At 39.7% G+C, this 22,991-nt stretch overlaps 3 protein-coding genes, 1 long non-coding RNA gene and 1 pseudogene across 4 annotated transcripts; 2 read left to right on the top strand and 3 right to left on the bottom strand.

Moving 5' to 3' along the window:
- Window positions 1–351: 351 nt before the first annotated feature.
- Window positions 352–5,769, bottom strand: LOC120289837. Its single transcript, XM_039305193.1, is given in 17 exon segments — window positions 352–558; window positions 1,220–1,231; window positions 1,233–1,260; window positions 1,540–1,745; window positions 2,613–2,650; window positions 2,761–2,842; window positions 2,844–2,950; window positions 3,089–3,162; window positions 3,164–3,376; window positions 3,378–3,473; window positions 3,475–3,530; window positions 4,026–4,033; window positions 4,812–4,887; window positions 4,889–4,938; window positions 5,055–5,133; window positions 5,196–5,247; window positions 5,504–5,769. Coding segments are annotated over 17 exon segments (1,629 nt in total). The 3' UTR covers window positions 352–372.
- A 1,496-nt stretch (window positions 5,770–7,265) lies between these two features.
- On the bottom strand, window positions 7,266–8,944 carry LOC120289836 (the record flags this gene model as incomplete). Its single annotated transcript, XM_039305192.1, is given in 5 exon segments — window positions 7,266–7,274; window positions 7,445–7,480; window positions 7,482–7,730; window positions 8,641–8,737; window positions 8,739–8,944. Coding segments are annotated over 5 exon segments (597 nt in total), but the record flags the coding sequence as incomplete, so codon positions are not given.
- A 7-nt stretch (window positions 8,945–8,951) lies between these two features.
- On the bottom strand, window positions 8,952–12,330 carry LOC120289835 (the record flags this gene model as incomplete). The annotated part of the gene is given in 9 exon segments (XM_039305191.1): window positions 8,952–9,180; window positions 9,182–9,342; window positions 9,486–9,517; window positions 9,966–10,059; window positions 10,973–11,173; window positions 11,573–11,635; window positions 11,743–11,813; window positions 11,920–12,156; window positions 12,159–12,330. Coding segments are annotated over 9 exon segments (1,260 nt in total), but the record flags the coding sequence as incomplete, so codon positions are not given.
- A 4,662-nt stretch (window positions 12,331–16,992) lies between these two features.
- On the top strand, window positions 16,993–17,358 carry LOC120290022 (annotated as a pseudogene).
- Window positions 17,359–21,873: 4,515 nt separating this feature from the next.
- On the top strand, window positions 21,874–22,991 carry LOC120289332. Its single transcript, XR_005547256.1, has 2 exons — window positions 21,874–21,933; window positions 22,855–22,991. It is a non-coding gene; the product is annotated as an uncharacterized LOC120289332 (long non-coding RNA).

Genomic DNA, 22,991 nt, shown 5'->3' with positions numbered 1-22,991 from the left:
TTCTAGATGATTTTTTCTCTTTTTTATTATTTTATTTTTATTTTTTGCTTTATTTTGGGAACATGCAACGAATAAAGGGTAAGGATCGATATGTAATTGCTAGGCTAACATCGACATCAATCTTAACAAATACATACATGCTTGAAAGCCATCATCCAGATAGACGGCTTAGCAAAAGGTCTCTCTGCCAGAGATGAAGCACATTAGTATACTTAGCTATACCGCTATACACATGTGAGAGATCTACAAAAATCAAAAAAGGTGAGAACAAATAAAGGTAAACACTCGCAAGGTCATGCGAAGTCCACTGACTAATCTTGTTACTATTCTCTTTGGCAGAGGTAGCTACAGATACAACGGAGTACAACATCATCATAATAGTGACGCGCTCATTGGATTAGCAAAGAAATGCTCACGGCAGATGAACTTCGATTTTCTGAAATGGTCACCAAGAAGAGACCTCATGACACGAGGAGGCTCAGAGCCCAGAGTTTGATTCATCTTCCTGACAATGAGGTGTTTATCCAGAACCATCAGCTCTAACAATTTTCTACAGCTCTGCAGAAAGGTTTCCAAGAATTACTTCTGTACAAACGAGAAAATAACTGCTATAAAAACAATGTTGCCCAATCTCAACATGGCAAAAGGGTGCACCAGACGTTTCTCAAATCAGGCAGATGCCTTTCAAAGGACATGAGCTACAGAGAAAATCTCGCCAATTAAGAAATGAAACATGCATTTGATCACCCAACTTCTACTTGTATCACGTCAACAGTTTTGACACTAGTCAACCCAACCACAGCCCACAAAAGAGTGCCAAGGAGATGCACTAACAGTCTATCCAGATGACAACATAAACAAAGAATAATAGCCAAACCTTCATTTACAAGGGTCAACCATAGTCTCACAGACCATTGACTGCAAAAAATTGCATCCATGCATGCAAATAACCCACAAATACTGAAGCAGCATTCTTAATTACATGTTTTGCAAATTTGTCATATGAGAATCTCCTTCCATCAAAATATGACAATTAGTTGGAAATGGCAATCTCTTTTTACCAACTCCTGATTATACTTTTAGAATTTATTCTCAAAATTTGAGGGGGCCAACTATCATCTCAAACTCCATATGTTATATTCTTTTTCCATAGGGGTTCAGACAGATAAGGTACCTCCACATTTATTGTGGGCTAATTTGAATGTTTATAAGTGCATACCTGAGGGTTTAGAAACATCCAATCGGCCAATTATCTCATCCCTGCCAGATTGGAGGAGACAAAGTTAGAACCAAGAATCTCAACAACAAACTTCAAATGACAGTCCCCTCACAAGCTGTCAACTAAACTTCAAGCCAAAAACAAACGTCTCACAAGAACTACAAGGGTAAAAAAAAAATGACGTAGTGAACTAATTAAGTCGGTGGCTTCACTCTCCTTGCAAAAAGACTTATATGGCAACAGCTAACATTAAAAGCATAACTAAAAATGAGCTGAAGTTACAATGGATGGAAGGAGTTGCCATAACACAAATGGCAGACTGAAGTAAAAAAGAAGTGCAGTAACTAAGGCAAGGTTTGGTAAAGGAGGAAAAGAACTCCAAGAAAGCTCGTACCTCCAATATCCCAGGATTAAACATCACAATACCGAGGGACGCGCGGACAAGTGCCCTGTATACAAGTCTGTTGACAGTTCCATCTCCATTAATCCAAGGCAATATGGGCACATAACCTGCCAGGTGGTGGAGCTATCAATCTCAAGTGTGCCTCTTGGCAGATTGACTTCTCCCTCCATAGGCTCTTCAGCACATGTACCATTTGAACTGTGCAGATACGTCTACTTTCTTCAGGAAGATTAAGGATGGTAATTTTATGCATTTGATCAATATTTGTGATTGTTTCTCTCTCAGAATTATCACTCAAACAGATCATCATTCTTGGGAGGACAAAGGTGATCTTCTTCAATCCTCATTAATGACTCCATTGACGCATAGTTCTTTTTCGGTCTTGACGAACCAGTGATTGACGTCAAGAAATATTTGAACGACGATACAGAGTTCAACAACACGTAACAGAGTCAAAAGAATTGACCTGTTCAACAGCATTAGAGTATCAGAAGTACATAGTTTGAAATACACCAACATTGTGACAGGGCAAACACCAGGTTCATTTCTTACGCTGCAGCTTTTATTCCTAATTTAAGGTTCTTCTGGTCTAGTAGAGAAATATTCCTAAACTAAAGTATTTATTGCATAAATAAATTTGCAACCAGCTCTTTACAAACCAATAAGATCCCATGTGATTGTTCGCTTATGAAATGAATATCCATGTGCAGCCAAAATATAACTTGGCAAATCGGTGAAATTCAGCTTTGGTCTACTTTACTACCATTGTCAGGCAACTATTATCAGACAAGACACTAGAAGGAGATGCCAAGGAAGAGATACAAAAAGGAAAGATCAATAATTTCAGCCAAATTGCTGCTCACACAAAGGAAAGATCACTAATTCCCAGCCACATTGCTGCTGAAAAAACAGCGTAAAGAAACTCTTGAAAGGGAATGCACAGTTCCAGATTTGCTTTAAAACAGTATACCTTAATGCTGTTTAAACAACGTGCAGCACTTCAATAAGAAGTTCTGGCGTAGTTAGCCCTGGGAGGAGGAACACAAAACGATGTAAAACAATAGGAGATTATAAACAAATTTCATCAAATAGTGTTTTATGGATAATTATCTAGATGAGAACAAGAAAACCAACATACCAGGCATATCTACGACATCTGAAATTTCTCTCATGCTCAGTCCTTGATCACCAGCTATATGAATTGCACCATACAAAAACTCTGAAGACATTAGGATCAATGACACTTCCCTGTTCGAGAACAGTATGGGAAAAATTAACTTCGTTTGCATATCTTGTCATAGAATCCCAGATTGTTCCATTAGCAAGCCCTGAATGTTAATAGTGTTGGCAGAAGTGACGATTTCCTTCACACAATCAGAACTAGATGAATTGCTCTCTGTCTGAAGCAACATAGAGCATGTAGTATCATTGTTTTGGATACTCTGATGTCCAGCACGAAGTTCTGCATCCTTTGAACAGCTCCAGAGAGCTAGCCATTAATATTGTAGCACGTTGTACAGATACCATAATGCCAGGAAATCTTTTCCCTACGCGAAACTACCTCACATTCTGATGTAGACTTAAGTTTCTTATATTTACTGCCACCGTAAGATTCATTATCATCAGCTCTACGTTTCAAACAAGACTCTTCAGCTTCTCCAATACCTTCCTGGCAAAGACGGGGAGAAAAAATTTCACCTGAAGATACTAATGCAAACAAGTAGACGGTATCCCCGCATTGCAAATCATCTGTAGGGACACTCTTCGTTATCAAGATCAATTTCCCTTTCATGAAGCCACCTTGAAAATTTAGCAACTCTCTTTCCAGTGTTGGCTGGAAACATAGACTTGAAATGTCGTGCAAAAATTCTGAGAAAGTGTGAACGGTTGACTTCCACTACCCCCAATCTGCCAAGAGAAGGAAAAGGTAAGGGTCTATTCTCAGCACAGGAGAAGAAGCTGTTCTGCATTCTCCAGAACTTTGAAAATGTGAAAACAAATAGTTGAATTTTACTTAAAGACAAAAAGATCTCGAGTTTTTAAAACTCACAAAAATAATACTGGTAAGACTCTATCTCAACATTTTTATGTTTTAAAAGGTTTCAGGCATTCACATCAAATAGAAATCCAATTGAAAAGCTACAAGGAAAGGGAAAGTAAAAAAGTAATAGAAAAGTCATCCTAGATATACAAGACGATAATCGTATAACTAGACATTATAAACATTGTGGCAACATCCAACATAGAGTTCCTTTCCAAAGATGAAGAGAATTCTAATTTATAATCAGCGTTGATGCACCCATAACATACTTGACCTCAGTTCCTTCAGCAAGCACTCTGGGTGTCATTATAAATTCATTAAGATGGGAAGCAGTGGAAGGAAAGAAAGAGGGAAGGGATTACTTGATGACCTGTGAGAGCATTAAAAAGTATTCAGTTACACCACAGGCTTAGAAGGGGATGAACTTCACATGAATGTGCTGCATAAATCTTTTGGTTATTGAGCCAGAACTTTTTGAAGCGTCAATGGCAGCTACAACAATAAACATCTTGTAACCACCAAGCTTTAAAAAATGCCTATGGCCTCCTCAAGCACATTCTGTGCTAGAAGTAAGAGCAGAATTTAGGTTGATTGATACGTAACAAGTTAAAAGAATTAAGCATGTGTACGATGGTGATCCAGCTGCAGTTTCTGAATTCATCTGATGTGCTAAGTGTTATTAAATAGTCTGGAATAACCACATAAACAAAATTCGAAAGATTCTGTCAGATCAGTCCCCAGTTCTGGGAATGAAGCTAGCTCATAATGGCAGATACATGTCAGTACTCAACCAATGGCGCTAGAATGAATTCCTGATTCCTATGCCAAAATTAAGGCACATGACTGATCAATGCCTTCAACTAGTTATAGGACTGGAAAGCACATCCATTGTAGATTCCAGAGAATAAGTGATATTCAGACAAGGCAGAACATGCTATGTAAAGGTAGCAGATTACGAATAATCTCCAGAAACCAAGTAATTGTGTGGAAGGGTCCATAAATGGCACCGACAAAGCAAATATTCAGTGAGAGCAACTAAGTAATTGCATATTAGTAAGAAAACTAGAACAATGTATTTAAGAAAATCAATGTAAAAAGTAAAATGATCTCATCAATAATGAGGAATTATTAAAACAAGAATGATTTACCAGGATTTTTCTCTCTGAGATAACTAAAGGCTGAAAAAAGATCATGTTGAAATATTCGCCGAAGAGATTCTGCCAAAAAGACTTGGCACTTCGGTTGCTGTTGAGTTCAAAGCAAGCCGGAACGGCTCTACAACATTTAAACAACCAATATTCACATATATGTCCACTGACATGCCCATCATTCCAAAGCCTGACAAATTTCCGTTGAAGACGGCGGCAGCTGGACTTAGATCTGGAGAGTACCCTTATTCTGGCCACCTGTTTTCTTCTGGCTATCCTTATGGGTATTAGCAGAAGAAACATATCCCAAAACTTGGGAATCCTGTGAGTAAAGCAAATTATTCAAAGTATAGCAAACAAATCACCTGACAGCACAAAACTAACATGGAACAATTGCTTAGGCACCAAAAAGGACGGTAATGAGTAGAATGAAAGCCTTCAAAAAGAAGCAAACTAAACTGAAGCAAGCAAAGGAATCTATGAATGATGGAGCAAGTTTAACACACTGGCAGATGTTACCCAAAGTTTGTGTGGATACGCCACTGGAAAAGTGCTTCAATATGCAACTGGGTTGGGAGTTTAATCACTCATTTTTCTTTCTCTAATAGAGGAAATACAACGCATAAGCAAGAAGCTACCACTTACATGCTGGGAACCAATATTTAGATCAGACCATTCCTTAGTGCTAGAACCAAATACTTTTAGAGACCTCCAACTTATTCATCCTCTTGCACTGGAGAACCTCCTCAAGCACTGTGTTGATGGGTTCAGCACTAAAGTCATCCCATCGATCTTCCTTAAAAGCATTATGCTCAGTGAGTTGGGATATGGTAGAGAAATCAGCACTGTGACCAAGCTCAACTATACTTCGCACAAGTTGTCCATCATCACATTGCTTTTCTTGACTCTTCTGCAGGTGTTTGATATATCGTTCACTAAGCAAGTTACAGAGCCTCATTAAAAGACTTCCTAAAAACATCACTTTTGTTAAAGAGATGCCATTCGCTTGCCACAGGTACTTGGGGTGCAAGGCTTAGGAAGCCCAATCTGTCCTGTGAAATTTTGCCCCAACAAATGCTCGGTTTCTTGCATAGAGGATGACCAGTTGCCTGAAGAGATATGCTAGTGAGTTCAAAAGGTGAAAAAACACATTCAAGAACATTATAAGGGATTTAACAAAAGAAACCAAGTATCAAATATGAAGAGAATATTACAATGCTACCACCAATGGAAGGCTGCCAATCGCTAATGCCTCCCACAAAAACTTGTGGAAAAGGCAAAGTTCAATATCGTCCATCTATAAGCTTGACAAAACTTCAATGACTATATTTGCCAAACCACTTCCTCAAGTACTTAAAATAAATAATTCAGCTCTCAGGCTTGAGTTATCCTCTGGATGTATGCAACAAATGGAGTAACTACTGTCTCTATACACCCAGTTTCAATAGGACCCGTTCGAAGCATTATTTCTATTCACTACCTTCTAAAATTAAAAAATTCACTGGGGCAGTAAAATCTTGTTAGCAGATCCAGTAAGCTGCCACAAAGTAATTGACGGTTGGTAGAGAAATCAGGCAAGCAACTACAAAGTACCAGTGCTTTCCACACAGTCAACTACAGATTGCGGAGGTAACCTTTCTTCTGAACCCACTTACCTATCTGATTCATCCGACCACAAGAACCTTCGTTGCCGTGCTGTTCTCATCCCTGTAGGCTCATGCTGGCTAGTTCTGGAAGAGCACCCTTCAACTCCTTCATTTGGCCTAGGCTCTTCCAAGCAATCAACGAGTTCACCATCTTGACTTTGAAATCCAGGTTTGTCTAATGAAGGTAAGAACTTAACCTGCTCTTCAATAAGCTATTCAGCACTATCAGATGGTAGATCATTGTTACCATGGCCAAGTTCGGTCAGTACACCAATTCCACCCTTCCCTGACAGCACCTCTTCTGAAGATCTCTTTTCGTTTGTGGGACACATTTTGAGTGCCATAAAATCTATTAAGACGCGGCGCCTATCATAATAGACTCGAAGCACCTGATGAGAGGAAAAAAACTAGTGATGCAAAATTATATGTAAGAAATTTTTCTGTTGAGATTTGATTGAATGGAATGATGTTTATGTGTTATGTGTCAGGCCAAATTGGAAGAAAAATATGAACCGGCAGGTATACGTATAGACATATAAAATAAGTGGAGCAAGATAGAAAGTTGATACAGAATAGATGGGATAATCACCTGTTCTAAGGTAAGATTGAGATCCTTTGCAATCTTCTCACATTCATGGTATGGAAGTTTCTGTTTGGCATCCATCACAATGCGCTTGAGAAGTTCAGCTCGTTGCTCAGCTGTCATAACCCGAACTGAGGCCCATGAACGGGAAAAAGACCTGCAAAATTTAAGTATCCCATCATCAGACACTCCCCCTTTGTTACAGCATTGACCATTTGAGAGATGCTAAATGTCCTAGGAATCAGTAGCTTACAAATGCAAGCTGCTATGCAAAAGCTAGTCTCTAGTAAGGACCATCATTGACGAGGGAAAAAAACCAAAATAACATTGCATTCCATTTCTTTGTAAGAGCTTAAGCCTGAGAGAGAGAGAGAGAGAGAGAGAGAGAGAGAGAGAGAGAGTACTTCATGAACAGCAGATCCAGGAAATGCATGTATAGCCAGCCCTTGGATCTGTAGCAGCATAACAATATTCCAGAGTATGCCAGTATTCATCAACAGCACCTCTGTTTGATAAAAAGAAATCGTGTCTTATGCGAGGGCGGAGATCAAGAGATACAAGACTCATTGGCTTTGCAACACTTGACAGTGGCTCCTCAATGTAAGGCTTAAGCTCCAGTGCATCCGTTAAAACTGCATGTGGAACCTTGACTCCATCCTCCCTATGCCCATAATTCACCAGTCTGATCAACTACGTAATAAATTATTGGTTAGGACCTTATAACATTCAGAATATTTTAAATGCACATTAACTTCAAATGGAGGGAGACTTCAAAGTGAAAATTTGCATTTCAGTTCAGAAGGATCGAGCAGGTCCCATTGATTGTTCAAAGCAACCATGCAATCTGGCTATAGAAGTCTGAGGAGTTAAAGCAGTGAACAGTCCTAAAAAGTTATGCGCACTTAATTTGTATCATAGACAAGAACTTTCTCAGGATCAGTATATGAATACAGCTTTTGCTCATATTTCTATGTATTCACAGATCTAGAGTTGAAGGATAGCCCAGAAGAAAGATTTACAAATGAGGCTGGTGTTCTATGTGACCAACAAATGCCAATTCGTGCACAAAATGCGTAGTAGAATGAAGATGTCTTGCTGGACACGTGAGAAAGAAAAGACAACTGAAAATGAATTCATAAGAGAAAAGGTGGCTTGGCCCCAAGTGAGGACCAAATGAAAAATGTCATTTGAGTTGTCTGGACCCATGCAATCAAGACCTTAGAGAACTCCAAGGCTGATATACAAGTAGAAGATGGACACTCGAACGAAAAAGGGTAGGGGAAGCCTAAAAGGACATGGAGGAGTGCAGTTAGAAAAGACAGCAGTCAAGTAAAATGGTACATAAAACCCCAAAAAGGAGATAAAGCTTAGTTTGCTGTGGTTATGGCCATACTCTTCACTAAGAACCAATCAGGACCAACAATGAAACAACGTAGACTAGCATCTATGCGGATGGTCCTCCATTATTCAAACATGCAATTATGGACATCACCCACATGCAAACATAACTTCAGAATATAAATTGTGGGCGATGTTCATGTTTCTGTCCCCACAAATAAAAAACTAGTTGTAGGAACACACGGTCCAAGAGTTAATATACCTTCAACCTCCGTAAGATATCAATGATCACAGATAGTCTCCCTGTTGCCTGAGTATCCATTAGTACCCTGTATTCCTCATCAGGAAGATCCGCGAGACAAAAGCCTCTTTGTACATTTGTTAATTGTCATCAAACTTCTGAGCGAACCTGCAATCTGCAAGAATAACTCCAGTGGAATGGCTTTAATAGCCTCATCTAGAGAAAACAGTCTACAGCTGCTATGAGGATTGTTTGCATCACTTGTTGATGTAGGCACAAAATCATGATCACGACCAGAAGCAGAGTGCGAATAATCCCAAAGAAAGCAAATGCAACAGCTTAGCACGGACCATCTTTGCCAACACAAATCCATTAGCACGCATTGCTTCTGATTTGGTAGCAGCCACATCAGAATATATACAACTCTGAATCCTTTCAACACTGTCAAGCACAGGAACAGATTGCTTGTTCTTCTGATTTGATGAGCCATGGCCACGACTTAGCATCTCAAAGGACCTCATTCTGTCATGGATTTCACTGATCAGTTGAGAGATAAATTTTGACAGATGGATGAAGAACCACCTGAATGCTGCGGATACGCCTATTTGTGACAGCTGGGACCTCCAAATGAGCACATTTGCACTTCCCTTGCTTCTGTAGCTTGTTTACTATGCGATCTATAGTCTTCCTGTCCATTGTTGTGCACTTATCCTTCTCGAAATTCTAAGCCACCTATAAAGTTCCGCTCTCAAGACAAACTTCTCCTCTGCAGAATACAATGGAAAACAACTCCAATTATATATTTGTCATCAGAGAAAATATAAAATAGATTCGTACTAAGCCTCAGAAAAGATTGAGGACAAGACCTGCACTTTTTCCAATATCCTCTGCTCCCTCCCTAGCACCATCAGCAGTCAAGGATAAACATGGATACCTCTGGTGTAATTCTGATTTACGAGATCTCGAAGAAGAAGGAGGACTTGGCTCAGAAGGGACAATGCTTTTTCATTTGGCAAAACCACTAAGTCAACTTCTGAATCTAGACCAGAAACTTCAGGTTGATGGACTAATTGAAAGTTTGGGTTCAACCACTAAGGCAAGCACATCGTCAGCCTCTATACCTTCTTTATTTCCATGAGGAAGCTCTGATAAAGTTTCGTGCTATTCAGCTTAACAAAGGGTCTTCAGAAGCTGAGGTAAAATTCTCTGGTAAATATGGAGCTACTTTGTCAACCAGGTCTAGCTTTGGAATTTCCACTGCCACCATCAACATTATTTACCTCCAATGCAAATGCATCAGCCGAAACCTTATCAAAGTTTTTGGGGTCCAGGCTCGATAAACAAACCTTTCTTACTATTTTGAGCCTCAAGATGTATCCCAGATCTAGTAAACATGTTAAGAAGCCGACTGTGGTTCTGTTTACTGCCAATACCAAGCCTCTTGCATGCCTGTTGAAAACAAGATGTGAGATGTACTGAAACAATTTGTGTATAAGAGTAGCTAAGGGCATATGTAATAATGTGCCAAGCAATGTCTAATTCTATTCTTTTGTTCCCCAAAACAAAATAAGAACAGAAATCTGTTTGGTAACTTTTTTGTTCCCGGGAACAAATTTTATTCTCGGGAGTAGATTTGTAAAGAATCAAAAAGTTTTAAAAAAAAAAAAAAAAAATTGCTTCTTTGTTCCTAAGAATAACTCCAAAATTAAGCCTTTCTTTTTCTTTTTTTTCCCCACTTTTCTTTTCTTTTTTCCTTTTCTTCTTCTTCTTCTTCTTCTTCTTCTTCCTGCTGCGGGCCGGCCTCGGTGATGGGACGACCCGACCAGGCAAGGCTACCAACCTCACCAAAGCCTTGCCGGCCTCGGCGATGGCCGGCCCACCGACTAGACAGGGCTGGCAACCTCGGCCGGCCTCGATGAGGCCCAACCACCAGCAAGGCTCGGGCTAGAGGGAAGAAGCTAAAGAAGAAGAAAAAAGAAAAAAAGGAAAATGCAATAAAAATTATTAAAAGAAAAAGAAATTCTAAGTCACAAAAAAAATTTGAGAATCGTATCAAATGCATTTCTATTCAGTAACGGAATTTTGTACAATTACCAAACTTGACTTTGAATATTTAGAAACTTCGTCTACAGAATTTTGAAAAAAAAAAATGACCATTTCTAAACATTGTTTCGGGAAGCAGAATGATTACCCGAACGCACCGTAAATCCCTTTTTCCTTTCCTCTAATCCTTTTTCTCAGTGCATCGAACTATTCTCCAGATGAATTGAAGTTCCCGTCAGGAATCATAACCACGGCAAATTATCAATGTGAAAACATAATAAGAAGCTTCTCAAAAGAAAGAGGAAAGTACAGGACACTCCTTCATCACTAGCCCCTTAGGTCCTTCAGCATCAATCATGTCAAAACTTTGATGCTCAATAGGAAGCTCTATAGTTTGCTCAGTAACAAGAGATCTCCTCCCAAAGTTTAGAAACTCTTCACCCTGATCACTCTTTTCTGGCTCAATACTTTCTGGAGGGAAATTCTTCAGCAACCGCAAGCATTTCTGAACCTGCAAAGGACAGTTTGAACTATTCATCAAGTTACATTTCATGGATACTTGCGCTAACAATAGAAAAGAGGGAGCTTTGCACTGTTCACCTCCATGCCAACCTCAAACTAAAAGCTGGAAGAGGTAATGGGCATGAAAAGCAATAGAAATCCAACTTAGATCATTCAATCAATTTCTTTGTAAAACATATGCAGATATCTTTACTGGTAGAATGGTAAAACTAAAACATGCAGAATAACCTATTTCCAGCAACAAACCAAACTAACACCTTGCCTTCAAGCAAACATTGGAATGTGTGTGTGTGTGTGTGTGTGTGTGTGTGTGTGTGTGTGTGTGTGTGTGTCTGTTCAAGCAAACATAGTCAATGAAAGTGCAATCCAACTTAGATGTCATTATCACCTTCCCATTCACTTTTGCCTCAAATTCCTCCACCAAATGAGCATCCTTCAATCGCCGACAAATCTGGGAACAAGAAATTGAGGAATATTAGAGGAATTTTACCACCACCATTTTCACCAGTAACTCCATTCAAGTAGCAATGATAAAGCGCGACAATGGTTGCAAATTACATTTCTCCAAGCCTTATGGGCTGAAGGTGCTCCATGATAACCAAGATGCTTGATATCTGAGACGACAGAACCTTGAATAAAAAGAAGGTTCGATACAATCAAATCAGTGCAACGGTATGTAATATATAAAGAAATTGGGTAGTAAATTTCTGCCACAAAACTTCAGATATGGCATGCCTTCTGTGGCTTCAAGTTTGTCACATATAGCTTTCATTGCTGGTAGATAATCCTTCACAACCACATTTTCTTTAGCATAATCTCCAGGCAAACATTCTTCACCCACGAAAGTTTCACCAGAATCTTCAAAACCCTCATAAGTCTGCTCTTCATCCCTGGTAATTTCAAATTTTTGTTGCAGGCCTAATTGCTTTGCGTATCTATACAAGTATAACACATTAGTCGTCACACTTGAACTGTTCTAGACTCTCCCTCAGCACCAAGGTTCTGGTTCGTACGCAGAGCTGAATGCTTCATAATTAAGCCTCGAGACTCGAGACTTTTTAGTATATAGAACATGTACTTCCCGCCCATGTCGAATTCCTTACAAAGCTGACTCTGAGTCACTCCTCTCATCCTGAGCACAGCCATTGCAACTAGTAAACATCATAACTGTTAATGACAAATGGGATAGGTGCATAAAATCCTAATGCTTACATTTAAGTGCAACCAAGTCCTAAAAGATTTCCAATAGTTAATTCATGTCCTAAAGCTTGTGAAAATTGTGCAATCAAATCTCCTCATCAGTTCCGTCTGTTTTTCCAAACTGGATGGCTCATTTTAATCATTTCTCTTCCTATGTGGCTGTCGGAAATGATTGACTAAGGCAAACTCGAGATTGACTGAGGGAAAAGCATCTACTTCACTGAGAGTAATGACATCATTTTCAAACTATTTGTTCAAAATGACCCTTCCGTGAAGTTCCATTTCGCCCAAAATTGGACTGAGATATAAGTAAACTTCTTTTGCAGATAGTCTTATTCCTCATATCCAAGATCTGCTTTAGCATTTCGATCGCATGAGGCTTTCTCATGTGTACGGAGAAGGAAATTCTTGCACTGATTGGATAGCAAATTTTGCTTTGGACTCTGATATGTGACGTAACAACTTTCCACCTACATAATTGATTCCTATGCTATTTAGTGATCGAGTAGGAGTTTTTACACAGCATAATATTATTTTGAGTTCATATTTGGCCTTTGGCCTTGTCTTTTACACGAAAGAGGGATGGTGAGTATAAGAAACATGAGGCAAAGAGTTGGCATAGCTTCTAGTGAAGTCAATTCAGAGCTGATTGGCTTATGATTGCCTCAAAATAACCCAAACGGCAATCGAGCGCTTTCTGCATGAATAGGCAAGCAAATGTACTTGTCAATGGAGCGACACGGTGGCGCTTCAAACAAAATTTTGGACAAGGCACTGTTTTGGTTTTCTTAGAAGCCATGGTTCTAATAGCCATACTTCAAAAAAAAAAAAATTCAACTTATGGGACTTCAATGCATTGTTTTAAGAATTGAATGCAGTTTGAGCAGAAGTTGCAGAACTTCTAACGCCCTTGTCCTTGATTTAAAACAAAAGATGCGCCATTTACACGACTGCCGCAACTTTGCGATGTGCACAGACATTTGCGTACCATATGAACTAGCCAATGTGCTTATACAGCCGCGCAAGAATAGCTAAAGAAAGAACTAACCTGCCGAGAGCCAAACGCTCGAGAACCCGGCGCTGATTGCCTTTGATGTTCGCCGTGGCGAGCTGCGTCGTAGAGCCCGGCAAAGACGTCGCGCAGGCTCGCTGGCGACGACCTTTCAAATCCGCCTTCTCCTCCGCGTCCTCGACCCGCCGGATTCCGTCGGCCGGGGCGAGGGCGCGGCCGCGGGCGCGGAACTCGAGCTAGGGTTCCCAGCAGGGCGGCCCAGACGGAGGCCTTGACGCCCGGCGAGAGGTCGAGGCCGCCGGCGGCGAGGGGCGCGAGCCTGGACCAGAGGACGGGGAGGGAGACCGGCGGCGCCGGCGGGCAGATTTCCTCGAGCGCGGAGGAGGCGATGGAGTCCATGAGATGGAGAGGGCATGCGGAGAGAGAGTGCGGCGTCTGGCGGCGATGAGAGAGAAGTGTTTTGCCGGGAAAATTCACGGAGGCGAGGAGGTGGCGAGTGGCGGGGGGAGAGGTGGAGGTCGACCTGTTACATTTTTTTTTTGCTTTAGAGGTGGGCCCCAAGTACTCGAGAGCAAGTGCACGAGGTGGCGAGATGAACTGAGGTCAGTGCATCGGACCTTTTCTTTTTCTTTTTTGTTAAAGGATTATATGAGCTATAGATTGCTTCTTAAATTCCGTTTATTTTGTAAAAAATAAATAATTAAATAATATCTTTTTCGAAATTATTGATTGTATAACTTAAAATAATTAATTAAAAAATATTTTCGACGACAATCTATATCTAAACATATCAATCAATAGTAAAAATAGTTTTGATTCATTTTTATAAAAGTAATATAAGGGATTATTTTTAATAAAATATTTTTTCAAATCATCTTTTTTTTACTAAACAAACTAAACCTAAAATAATAATATAAATAGCCTATGAGTAATTGGAGTGATGTAGTTGTGATTGTGAATAGGGGCGAAATAAAAGAATCATATCGCATCGGCTAAGATTTTTAGCAACCCTAATTCTTGAAGTTTGGAACCGATGAATATCGGTTTTAATTCTAGGTGTTGGCCACCACCCAAATCAAACTGATTTTTTTAATTCTTATTATTCTAATTTTCCAAAATCCTAATTCTCATTATTTTCTTACTTAAATTAAGTAACACGCGCTTGTTGCTCACACCTATCATTCTCACTTCTCTAAGTCTCGGTCACACAATGCTCATACCTCCCTCACGCTCACGCCATAATTTAAGTAACAACGAATAATATATAACTAAGTATGGTTAACTGGGAATCCTCTTTCCTCTTGATTTTTTTTTGTCTTTGTCTCAGCAAGCATTGCATGCCTGTTTGTGTTTGGGACCTTGGGGATGACTTTCTAGAAAGCTAAAAGGCACGAGTAAATACAGTGACCTTGCATTATGGATTTAAGAAGTTACCGAATGTTGTGATTACAAAGTTAGAAATCACTCTTCGTGGGTGCACGAGGGATGGAATTCAATCAAATCTTAAGGGCCACAGTAACAGAGGAAACTCTAGTAACCGAAATGCTTTTGTTCTTTCCGGATTGATAGGTAGGGAGCATACCCATTTACGTATAGAGAGAGGGGGAGCTGGGGAAAAAAAAGATACGTAGTTCCCGAGTGAATTCGGGATCATGAGCAACTCCCAATCCCACAAATTGAGAATTGACTCCATCTTGAATTCAATTATCCTTAATCGTGAATACCATTTTGTCACCGTTTAACTAGAAAATGAATAAAAGATATGAATCAAATTCTACTCAAATTTTGGATAGATGCGCAAGCATGTGATGGGTTTAGGTGAATAGAATTTCATAAGCACATCAAATATGCATGGTGAGTCGAGTGGCTCATAGCTGTTTGGCGATCATCTGGTAAATCGTTTAAAGAACCGGCATATTAAATTTTTATGAGGTCTTAGCTCATCTCATGTGTTCAAAGTCGGCTTTCGTTAGTGAACGCACCAACATCTATGTCGACTCTCATATCACTTTTTTCCCCACGAAAATGAAATTACTTTAAGAAAAGAGAAGTAAAAATATAAATAAAACAATAAAAGCTCTCATCCATTCAATAGTCGTTACTTCCATTGCAATGATTTCTCTTAATTTCGTCTTGTGATAAAGCAGATGCGTTTTATTAAGATGGAATGAGTTTTGTCGGCAAGTGATTTCGAGATACTCGTGAAGCAATCAAATATAATACCGGCTTGTTTTTCTTAGTATGCAAAATGATGCTTAGAAAATAAAAAATATTTTATCATTAATGGTGCTGACGGTGCAAAACGGCCTAAAAGAGTAAAGTACACTCCAAGCCAATGAATTTCGCTCTCCGACCAGAACGAGCGAGCGTCGACAAAATCTCTCTCTCTCTCTCTCTCTCTACACGTTCCTTTCGTGGATTTCTGACCCTGCGCTCGATTTAACGCTCGGTTCTCTCTCTCCCTCTCTCTCTCTCCTGCTCTCTCTACTTTCTCAGGAAAATTCGCAGGGACCATCGACGCATTGACTTTCCCTGCTCAAATCCGTCGCCGACAATGCCGCGTGGGGCAACGGGGGCGCAGTTTCGAGGTAAGGCAACCGCACCGGCGCCGTGGAATCAATCTTTAATTCATCGCGCTCCTCGGCTCCACTGCCGCGGTGCTTCTTCTTTTCCCCCGCTTCGCAAGTTCGCAGCTTGCTCGCGATGTTATCGTGGCTGGTGATTTGCCTTGGTCTGCGTCTTCGCGAATTCTGGGTCCTTGTTAGTTTCTCTTGGGGGGTGTCGGGGTCTTCGCGAGTTCGTCAACGCTTGACGACGACTCGCCCTGCCCTTTCTTTCGGGATCTAAGGCGGATGAAGATTCGTCGCTCCGAGAAAAGGACTCAACGTGGGACTTGAGAGAAATAGTTGGAAGGTTCCTTTGGGTGGTGCTGTTGCATATAAATTAAGGAGGAAGAAAGGGCTATGATTCGCAGGCCTCAACTTTTCTGTTTTTCTTTCTTTTTTGCCTCTTGCCACCTTTCTTTTTCCACCCTTTAATTTTTTCCACCCTTTAAATTAATTACGAAGTAAATGAGACACGAGAGCTGAAAATTGCAACGATTCACCTGGAAAGCTGGTGATTTTCTTTCTTGGGCAGTGGTGCTAATTGCATAGAGGCTTTTTGTGTCTGCTTTTATAAGGTCGGCTTTTGTTTTTCGTTCGAGCCATTTTCTGCACAGCAAGGAAACAGAAAAGTTGAAGTCATTCGAGTTCATTATACTGTCTGTCTCGCCTTCCCCTATTTACCATTGACTTTTCTGGCAAATGGGTGGATGGAATTAAGATAGCAGCTGAATTGCAGGGTAAAAGTAGGAAAAACCCATAAAAACTTCTCTTTAATATGGTGTGGCATAGTGAAGATGTGATATAATTTCTGGAGTTACAACTTTTTCAGCATCCACAAAATGGTTGAGCACTCCATCCATTATCAATATTTTTGGCCTGAGACCGAATTTTGCCTTGCTCTGAGGGTTTTTTTGTTTTATTGTTCTTACTCTTCGTATCATCTTTGTTTCAGGTGTTGTTGTAAATTGTTCCAGTTTGAGAACAACTGAAATGGAAGGTGACATTTTCAGGCTTAGGTAATGGAACGCCGGTTGATGCCAAGATGCTTAAGATGTTCCAAAAGAGCTTTCTTCAGGTTCAGGGCATATTGGATCAGAATAGATTACTGATCAACGAGATTAACCTAAATCACGAGTCGAAGATCCCGGATAACTTGAGCAGGAATGTAGGTCTGATTAGAGAGCTGAATAACAATATCAGAAGAGTGGTTGATCTCTATGCTGATCTCTCCAGCTCTGTTACTAGGTCTGTGGAAGCTTCCTCCGAGGGGGAATCTAGATCAGATGGTAAATCCATTCAGAAGAGAATTAGATCTGGATAACCAGTGAAGGGAAGATTCCATCATTTAATCTTTTCACCATAGAGTAGACCATGCAATGAACAGGGGAAGGATGCATCAAAATGTTGGATGGTTTAATCCATAAGAACTTTAGGCACTTTCTCTTTTTTACCTGTCATTACTTGAATAAAAACATGACAGTCGTGCAGATCTGTAATTGTAATCGATGAAATTCATCTTATAGTATTTCAATATGGAGGTTCATATCAATTCTTCCAATTTTGAATAGCTAGTTTTGAGTTTTTACATTATTTTCCTAATTTTAAGATGTGGGGCTTGGATCCCATATTGAGGTAGTTGAGACTTTGGTGTGGGTTACACGTGGCCTTGGGCTTAAAGATGGAGGTTGGTTCTGGAGGATCATGACCTTGTGGCGCGGTTTAGGCTTTGGTCTAATGGACTAGTGCTTGGTCACTTGACCTGCACTTGAAGCCAATCAGTACTTATGTACTGTGGCTTCACTCAGTTTTGGATATGAAGTCTTGACTGATCTTGATCTTTTCTCTATTAATTTGGTTGGTATGAGATATCAATCTGAATTCTCAACCTGCTTTTAGTCATGTGAAATGAAATCCCCATGATGTGAATTTGTTGATTGATGGCACAGGAATGGTTTTGGTCTAAGCTGTTCGTCTGACCCTGGCATGGCTTTTTTTTTTTTTCTTTTTTCCACTTTGTGTGTGCATGATCCCTTCAGCCCTATATGTGTCTTGGCTTGTGTCAAACATGCACCCCCTGTATGTCTTTGGGATTCGTTAAGCCCTTTGTTGAAGATGCTTTGAGTCAGATGCTTTGGCTTAAGAACAGAAACTTAGCTTGAGTTATGTGCTGTATGTTAGATTCTCATTTCGCCTGTAGCTTTCCTTTGTCTTAAATTTTGTCTCAATCAGCAGGGACAAGGTTTTCTTGTTTGCGCATTAGCTTTAATTGTATTTCAAATTTACTACATTCACATTCTCACAGTTTCTTCAAGCAGTAGACCTACTTGTTAGCTGTAGGAGTAGGGTATAAGGTTTTCTGTATGCTGAATTGTCCCGAGATTTGAAAGCCTGTAAAGGAAGAGCTTGCAGGTGATCATGGGATGAAATTTACTGGAATTCACGTACTATTCAATTAAACTTGCATTTACAAAAAGGAGGGGGAAGACCATTATAATGAATTTGCAACAGCTAGTCTCTTATTCAAAGTTGGCATACTTGTTAAGCTGTTGAGTTTGCGGAAGATGGTCATCTGAATTTGTGTAGCAAGACAGTCTGTGAGAGTGCTATTAATCTACCGACTCTGGGATTGCGTGGTTGATCACATCTCTACAGATGTGTCTGATTTATGCTTACAATTTCTTTTTAGTCTAAGTTACTTTTTATTGATGGGAAAGTAGTGTGCTGTAAACCTTTTCGGTTTCTACAGTGCAACAAGGGGATGGGTCAGACAATGCAGAGTTTTGTGTTGGAAGCTTTACTAATTTTATTCTCCGCCACAGTAACATCATGCAAATGTTGCTGGTGTTGTTGAAGTCAAGGACACTAAAATATATTGATCAAAGCACTGGAAACATGTGAGCATAGGATATTCGTTCTTTCATGTGCAGTCGGGTGGCATAAAAAATAGTAGGTTAGAATATTATTTTCATGATGGTGAATTCAAGTATCTCGGTCTATTGTGCATCAGAAGCTTTGATATTGTCAAACAATGCAGCTAATCGCGCTGTTATCAGGGCGGCGTGACCTGTGAAATGTCGATGTGATTGTCGGTACGGGTGTTGGAGAAGTCAGCATGAACCGAAACTTCAAGGAACACGTTCATCTGGGAAGATCTTTCGTGGGGATGTATCGACCGAATCTTCCCCCTTTTTCAAATCTTGCCAGAATGGTTGTACCGCTTCTAGATAGCCGTTACCTACCTTTCAACCGGAGAACTTATCGAAAGCACGAATGGCTTAATCCGGAATGGTTGTACTGCTTCCAGAGAGCCGTTGCCTACCTTTCCACCGGAGAACTTATCGGGAAAGCACGAATTGCTTAATCCAGTCACGGTAAGATGTAGCACCTCGAATCTTGTTTGGACCACCTGAAATCTTCATCCATGGAAGAGCGTGGGAAAAGCAGGAACCCATGTAAACATTTAAAAAGCGGGGATAATGCAAGGGAAAGCTGGGACTCCATGATTCTCTGTTGAAAGGGATTGGTGATGGAGATTTCTTATCGCTCCACTTTCATGACCCCTAACTTTTGCGTCCATGGATTGACAATACAGAGACGACGTGAAGTTACTTCCACTCCATGCGTTCGGCCTGATATTATTTGCTTTCGGATACGCACTTGCTTAAGAATCTTCACAGTGCAATTTCCACATCTCGTGAATCTTTTGCCCTGTGTCTAGATCTCTAGAAGCACAAGATAGGCGTCCGGCTTTTCTTTCAATATCTCTCCCTAGATATCCTAAGTGACATTGTGTCAGATTTAAGCTCGTTCTATCACGATTTCTTAGCAAAACACTGTTTTACGTGACTTTTTAGAAATTGTTTTATTGGTCCGATATCATTGTTTTTTCTTCACTCAACTCTAAAGTTTTAAAAATCGATCCGTAATAATTGCTTCAAATGAGATGACTTGATTTGTTTGTGATCAAAGTTTCCCAACCATTGTGGTATTCTCATTCTTTAAATTGATTATTCCAAAGTCGATTAAGTGAATCGGGGTGCAAATGAGAATTGTTGATCTTGTTGGTGACTTCATTGAAAAAAAGTTTGACAAGTAATTCCAATATGATTAGTAACTTCATGTGAGAGATGGTAAATTCAATAAAGTAGGCAAAAGTTTTTGGAAAGGTTGTTTATAAAAAAATGACCTAATCAACGCTAGTTGGTGATCAAAACGAAAGTTGATAGTGTAAAACTAGTTATTACTTTCATAAGAGATAGAAATTGGTGGTGGCTCAAAAGAAAACGGATCAATTGACATGGCATTAGGAAAAGCGGGCAATTTGCAATTGACCACATAAAACATTAGTACGTGACTCCAATAAAATACGATTATCTATACTATAATTTAATTAAAAAAAAATATAACTTGCTCAAATTAGGATCGGTGATTTCATAAAAGAGTTTGATAATTTCAACGTTTTGGAAGTTATGCAAAAGAAGACAATGATTTATGAAATTATTGGGAATCTATAAACAATCAAAATAAGCCTTGACAATTTAAATACAAGAGCCGACAACTTACCTAACACTTTACCAGACAAGAAATTTATTAGCCGCTTTTTGGTAGCGTCTACATAAAACGGTCAATACGGAACAACATGTCATGTCCAAATTCTCAAGCAGTTCCCATTTTTTGCCCTATGCGAAGTGACTTTTCCTCTGAACAACTCTAGCTTTCTTTGTTGGATCTCTCGGACTTGATTTTGTTCATTACTGAATACTCTAAATTTTTAGAAAGTAGGAAACGCCAATATGTCAAATCATTCAAAGCTATGCACATAATTTTTAAAGTGTAAAAAAATAATCATCTTATCTTCTTGATTATCTCTGATCTAGCCTTATCAACGATCGCATGAGCCATGCTTGGCATGAGTCAAAGATATCAAATATTTTTTTTTTTTTTTGAAGCACGAATCACTCTAATGAGAGAGTATTTTAAATATAGTATATGTCCTTGACTTGATGTAATTCGATCACTCACGTTATTAGATGACAAGCTTCCCAATTATTTTTTTTGCCGGACTTCTTTCCGTCCGTCACAGGACATAATTGCGACAAAAGAAAATCTACTAAAAGAAAAAGACTTGTGCACTTTGACTTTGTGCCTTTGATGAGGTGAGCCATAAGAATACATATCATTTAACAATTTGTCAATTTAACTCGCATGCGCCGAAAACATGCAATACTTACCCTTCCTTTTGTCGTTAAGTTTGTACTAGTGTGAGCATCTTGAGAAGTCTCTTCTTACCAAACTAGAAGTATTACACGATTGTAAAGTCGCATTTGTCAAAAACTATATGAATAAATTGACTTAGTGCATGATTTCACGTTAAATCATTTATAAGTTTGTTTTTGAGAAAAATCATTTATTTATTTTGCTTTGGAAAATAACAAAAAAAGAAAATATTATTTATATCGCTTGAAAGGAATAAATGAAAATGAAAATATTTCATCATTCAAGAAAATTTATATACATAAATTGATAAATTGATGTTGATAATAATAATATTTTTCATTGAATAATTATTTCGAACAAGATTAGCAATTACTTTAAAATATATATTTTACATCATTTATTTTCGTAAAAGAAGCTTTTTGTCTTCAAATTTTTATTAACTGAGCCTTTTTAAAGTTTCTCCGACAACTGTAAGTCTAGGTCCTGTTGCGGTTGCTCTCCTGTCTCCTCGGATTCTTGCCAGCACGCCATGTCCCTACCTTCCAATTTCCACCGCAAAATGCGCCCCCTTCCCATCCTTATCCTCTCGAGCTTTTCCTCTCTCGCTCTCCAATTCCTATCCATTTCCTCGCGCCTGCAACTGCTCGCGTCGCTTCCTCCGTTCTTGGGCGGCTCGACTTGAAGCCGTCCTCGGTCGATTTGTCGCTACGATGAGTGAGTACACCTCGATCTCGAGTTTTCATGGTCCCCGTTTATCGTGCCACCGCCTTCATGCCTTGCAGTTTGATGACCCTTTTCGTTTTGTTTAGTTTAACCTCGCGTTTTGACTGCTTGTACGTGTGACTGATGCGAAACTCAGTAGAACTTCAGGAACTAGGAACCTAAGAAAGCAAGGACAGGTCGGTGATCTGTCGGAGGATATTATAGCTTCCTGCAACTATAAAAGACATAACTCTTGTTTAAAGACGGATTGGACTGAGATCCTGATGAAGAAAAGGAATGATTTGTTTGATGAACGAGGACGTGTGTTTTTTTTTTTATAGTTTCCACGTGGAAGATGAACTTTAGCGAGTCGAATACGCGCAATATGGGATCTTCTTTTTCCGTTTAGCCGTGTCTTGATCTTGCTTTTTCTAACATCGTGGTTTCTTCTTTTTTGGTAGGAGGTTTCTTCTTTTGGTAGGATTTGAAATGGTGTATTTCTGAGAATCTAGTTCTTTAGCATTCTTAATTTAAAGTCCTCTCATCCTTAATGACCATGGTTGAGAGGATCTCAAGAATGCTCACATCGAATCGATGGAGTTAGTTAGCTCTCTGAACGGCTCATTCAGTTCTTGAGTTCGGTAACTCCTACATCGTCCTCGTGTGTCCGATCACGGTTTTACCCTGAACCTAATGATCGCTTCTATGAATTTTCTTCGAGTACAGCTTTGATCCCTTAAATTTGTTTAAGTAATTGAGAACCATTTGGGGTTTTTCCGTCCAACGGAATCTTCTTGTGCCAATAATCGGTCACAGAAGACATGACTCGAGAGCCTAGAATCATCTGCAGATGCTGGAACTTTGATGATTTGCGCAATGACCTTTTAAATTCTCTTCGTGTCGCGATTAACCCCCGTTCGTTGCTTCTTGCAGATTGCTATGAGCAGAGAATTGGAGGGTCCATGTGCCAAGGGAGCGTGTGATTTGGAAGATGGATTCACAGTCGGAGCAAGTCCACTGACGAGACTGCGGGACTCTGCAAGGCGACTTCCCCCGCGAATTGGGAAAAA

Source organism: Eucalyptus grandis, chromosome 11 (assembly GCF_016545825.1).
Source record: "Eucalyptus grandis isolate ANBG69807.140 chromosome 11, ASM1654582v1, whole genome shotgun sequence".
In the NCBI taxonomy this organism is placed as follows: domain Eukaryota; kingdom Viridiplantae; phylum Streptophyta; class Magnoliopsida; order Myrtales; family Myrtaceae; genus Eucalyptus; species Eucalyptus grandis.
The sequence above is the reverse complement of the archived record's forward strand: the minus strand, read 5'-3'. Positions and strand labels throughout refer to the sequence as shown.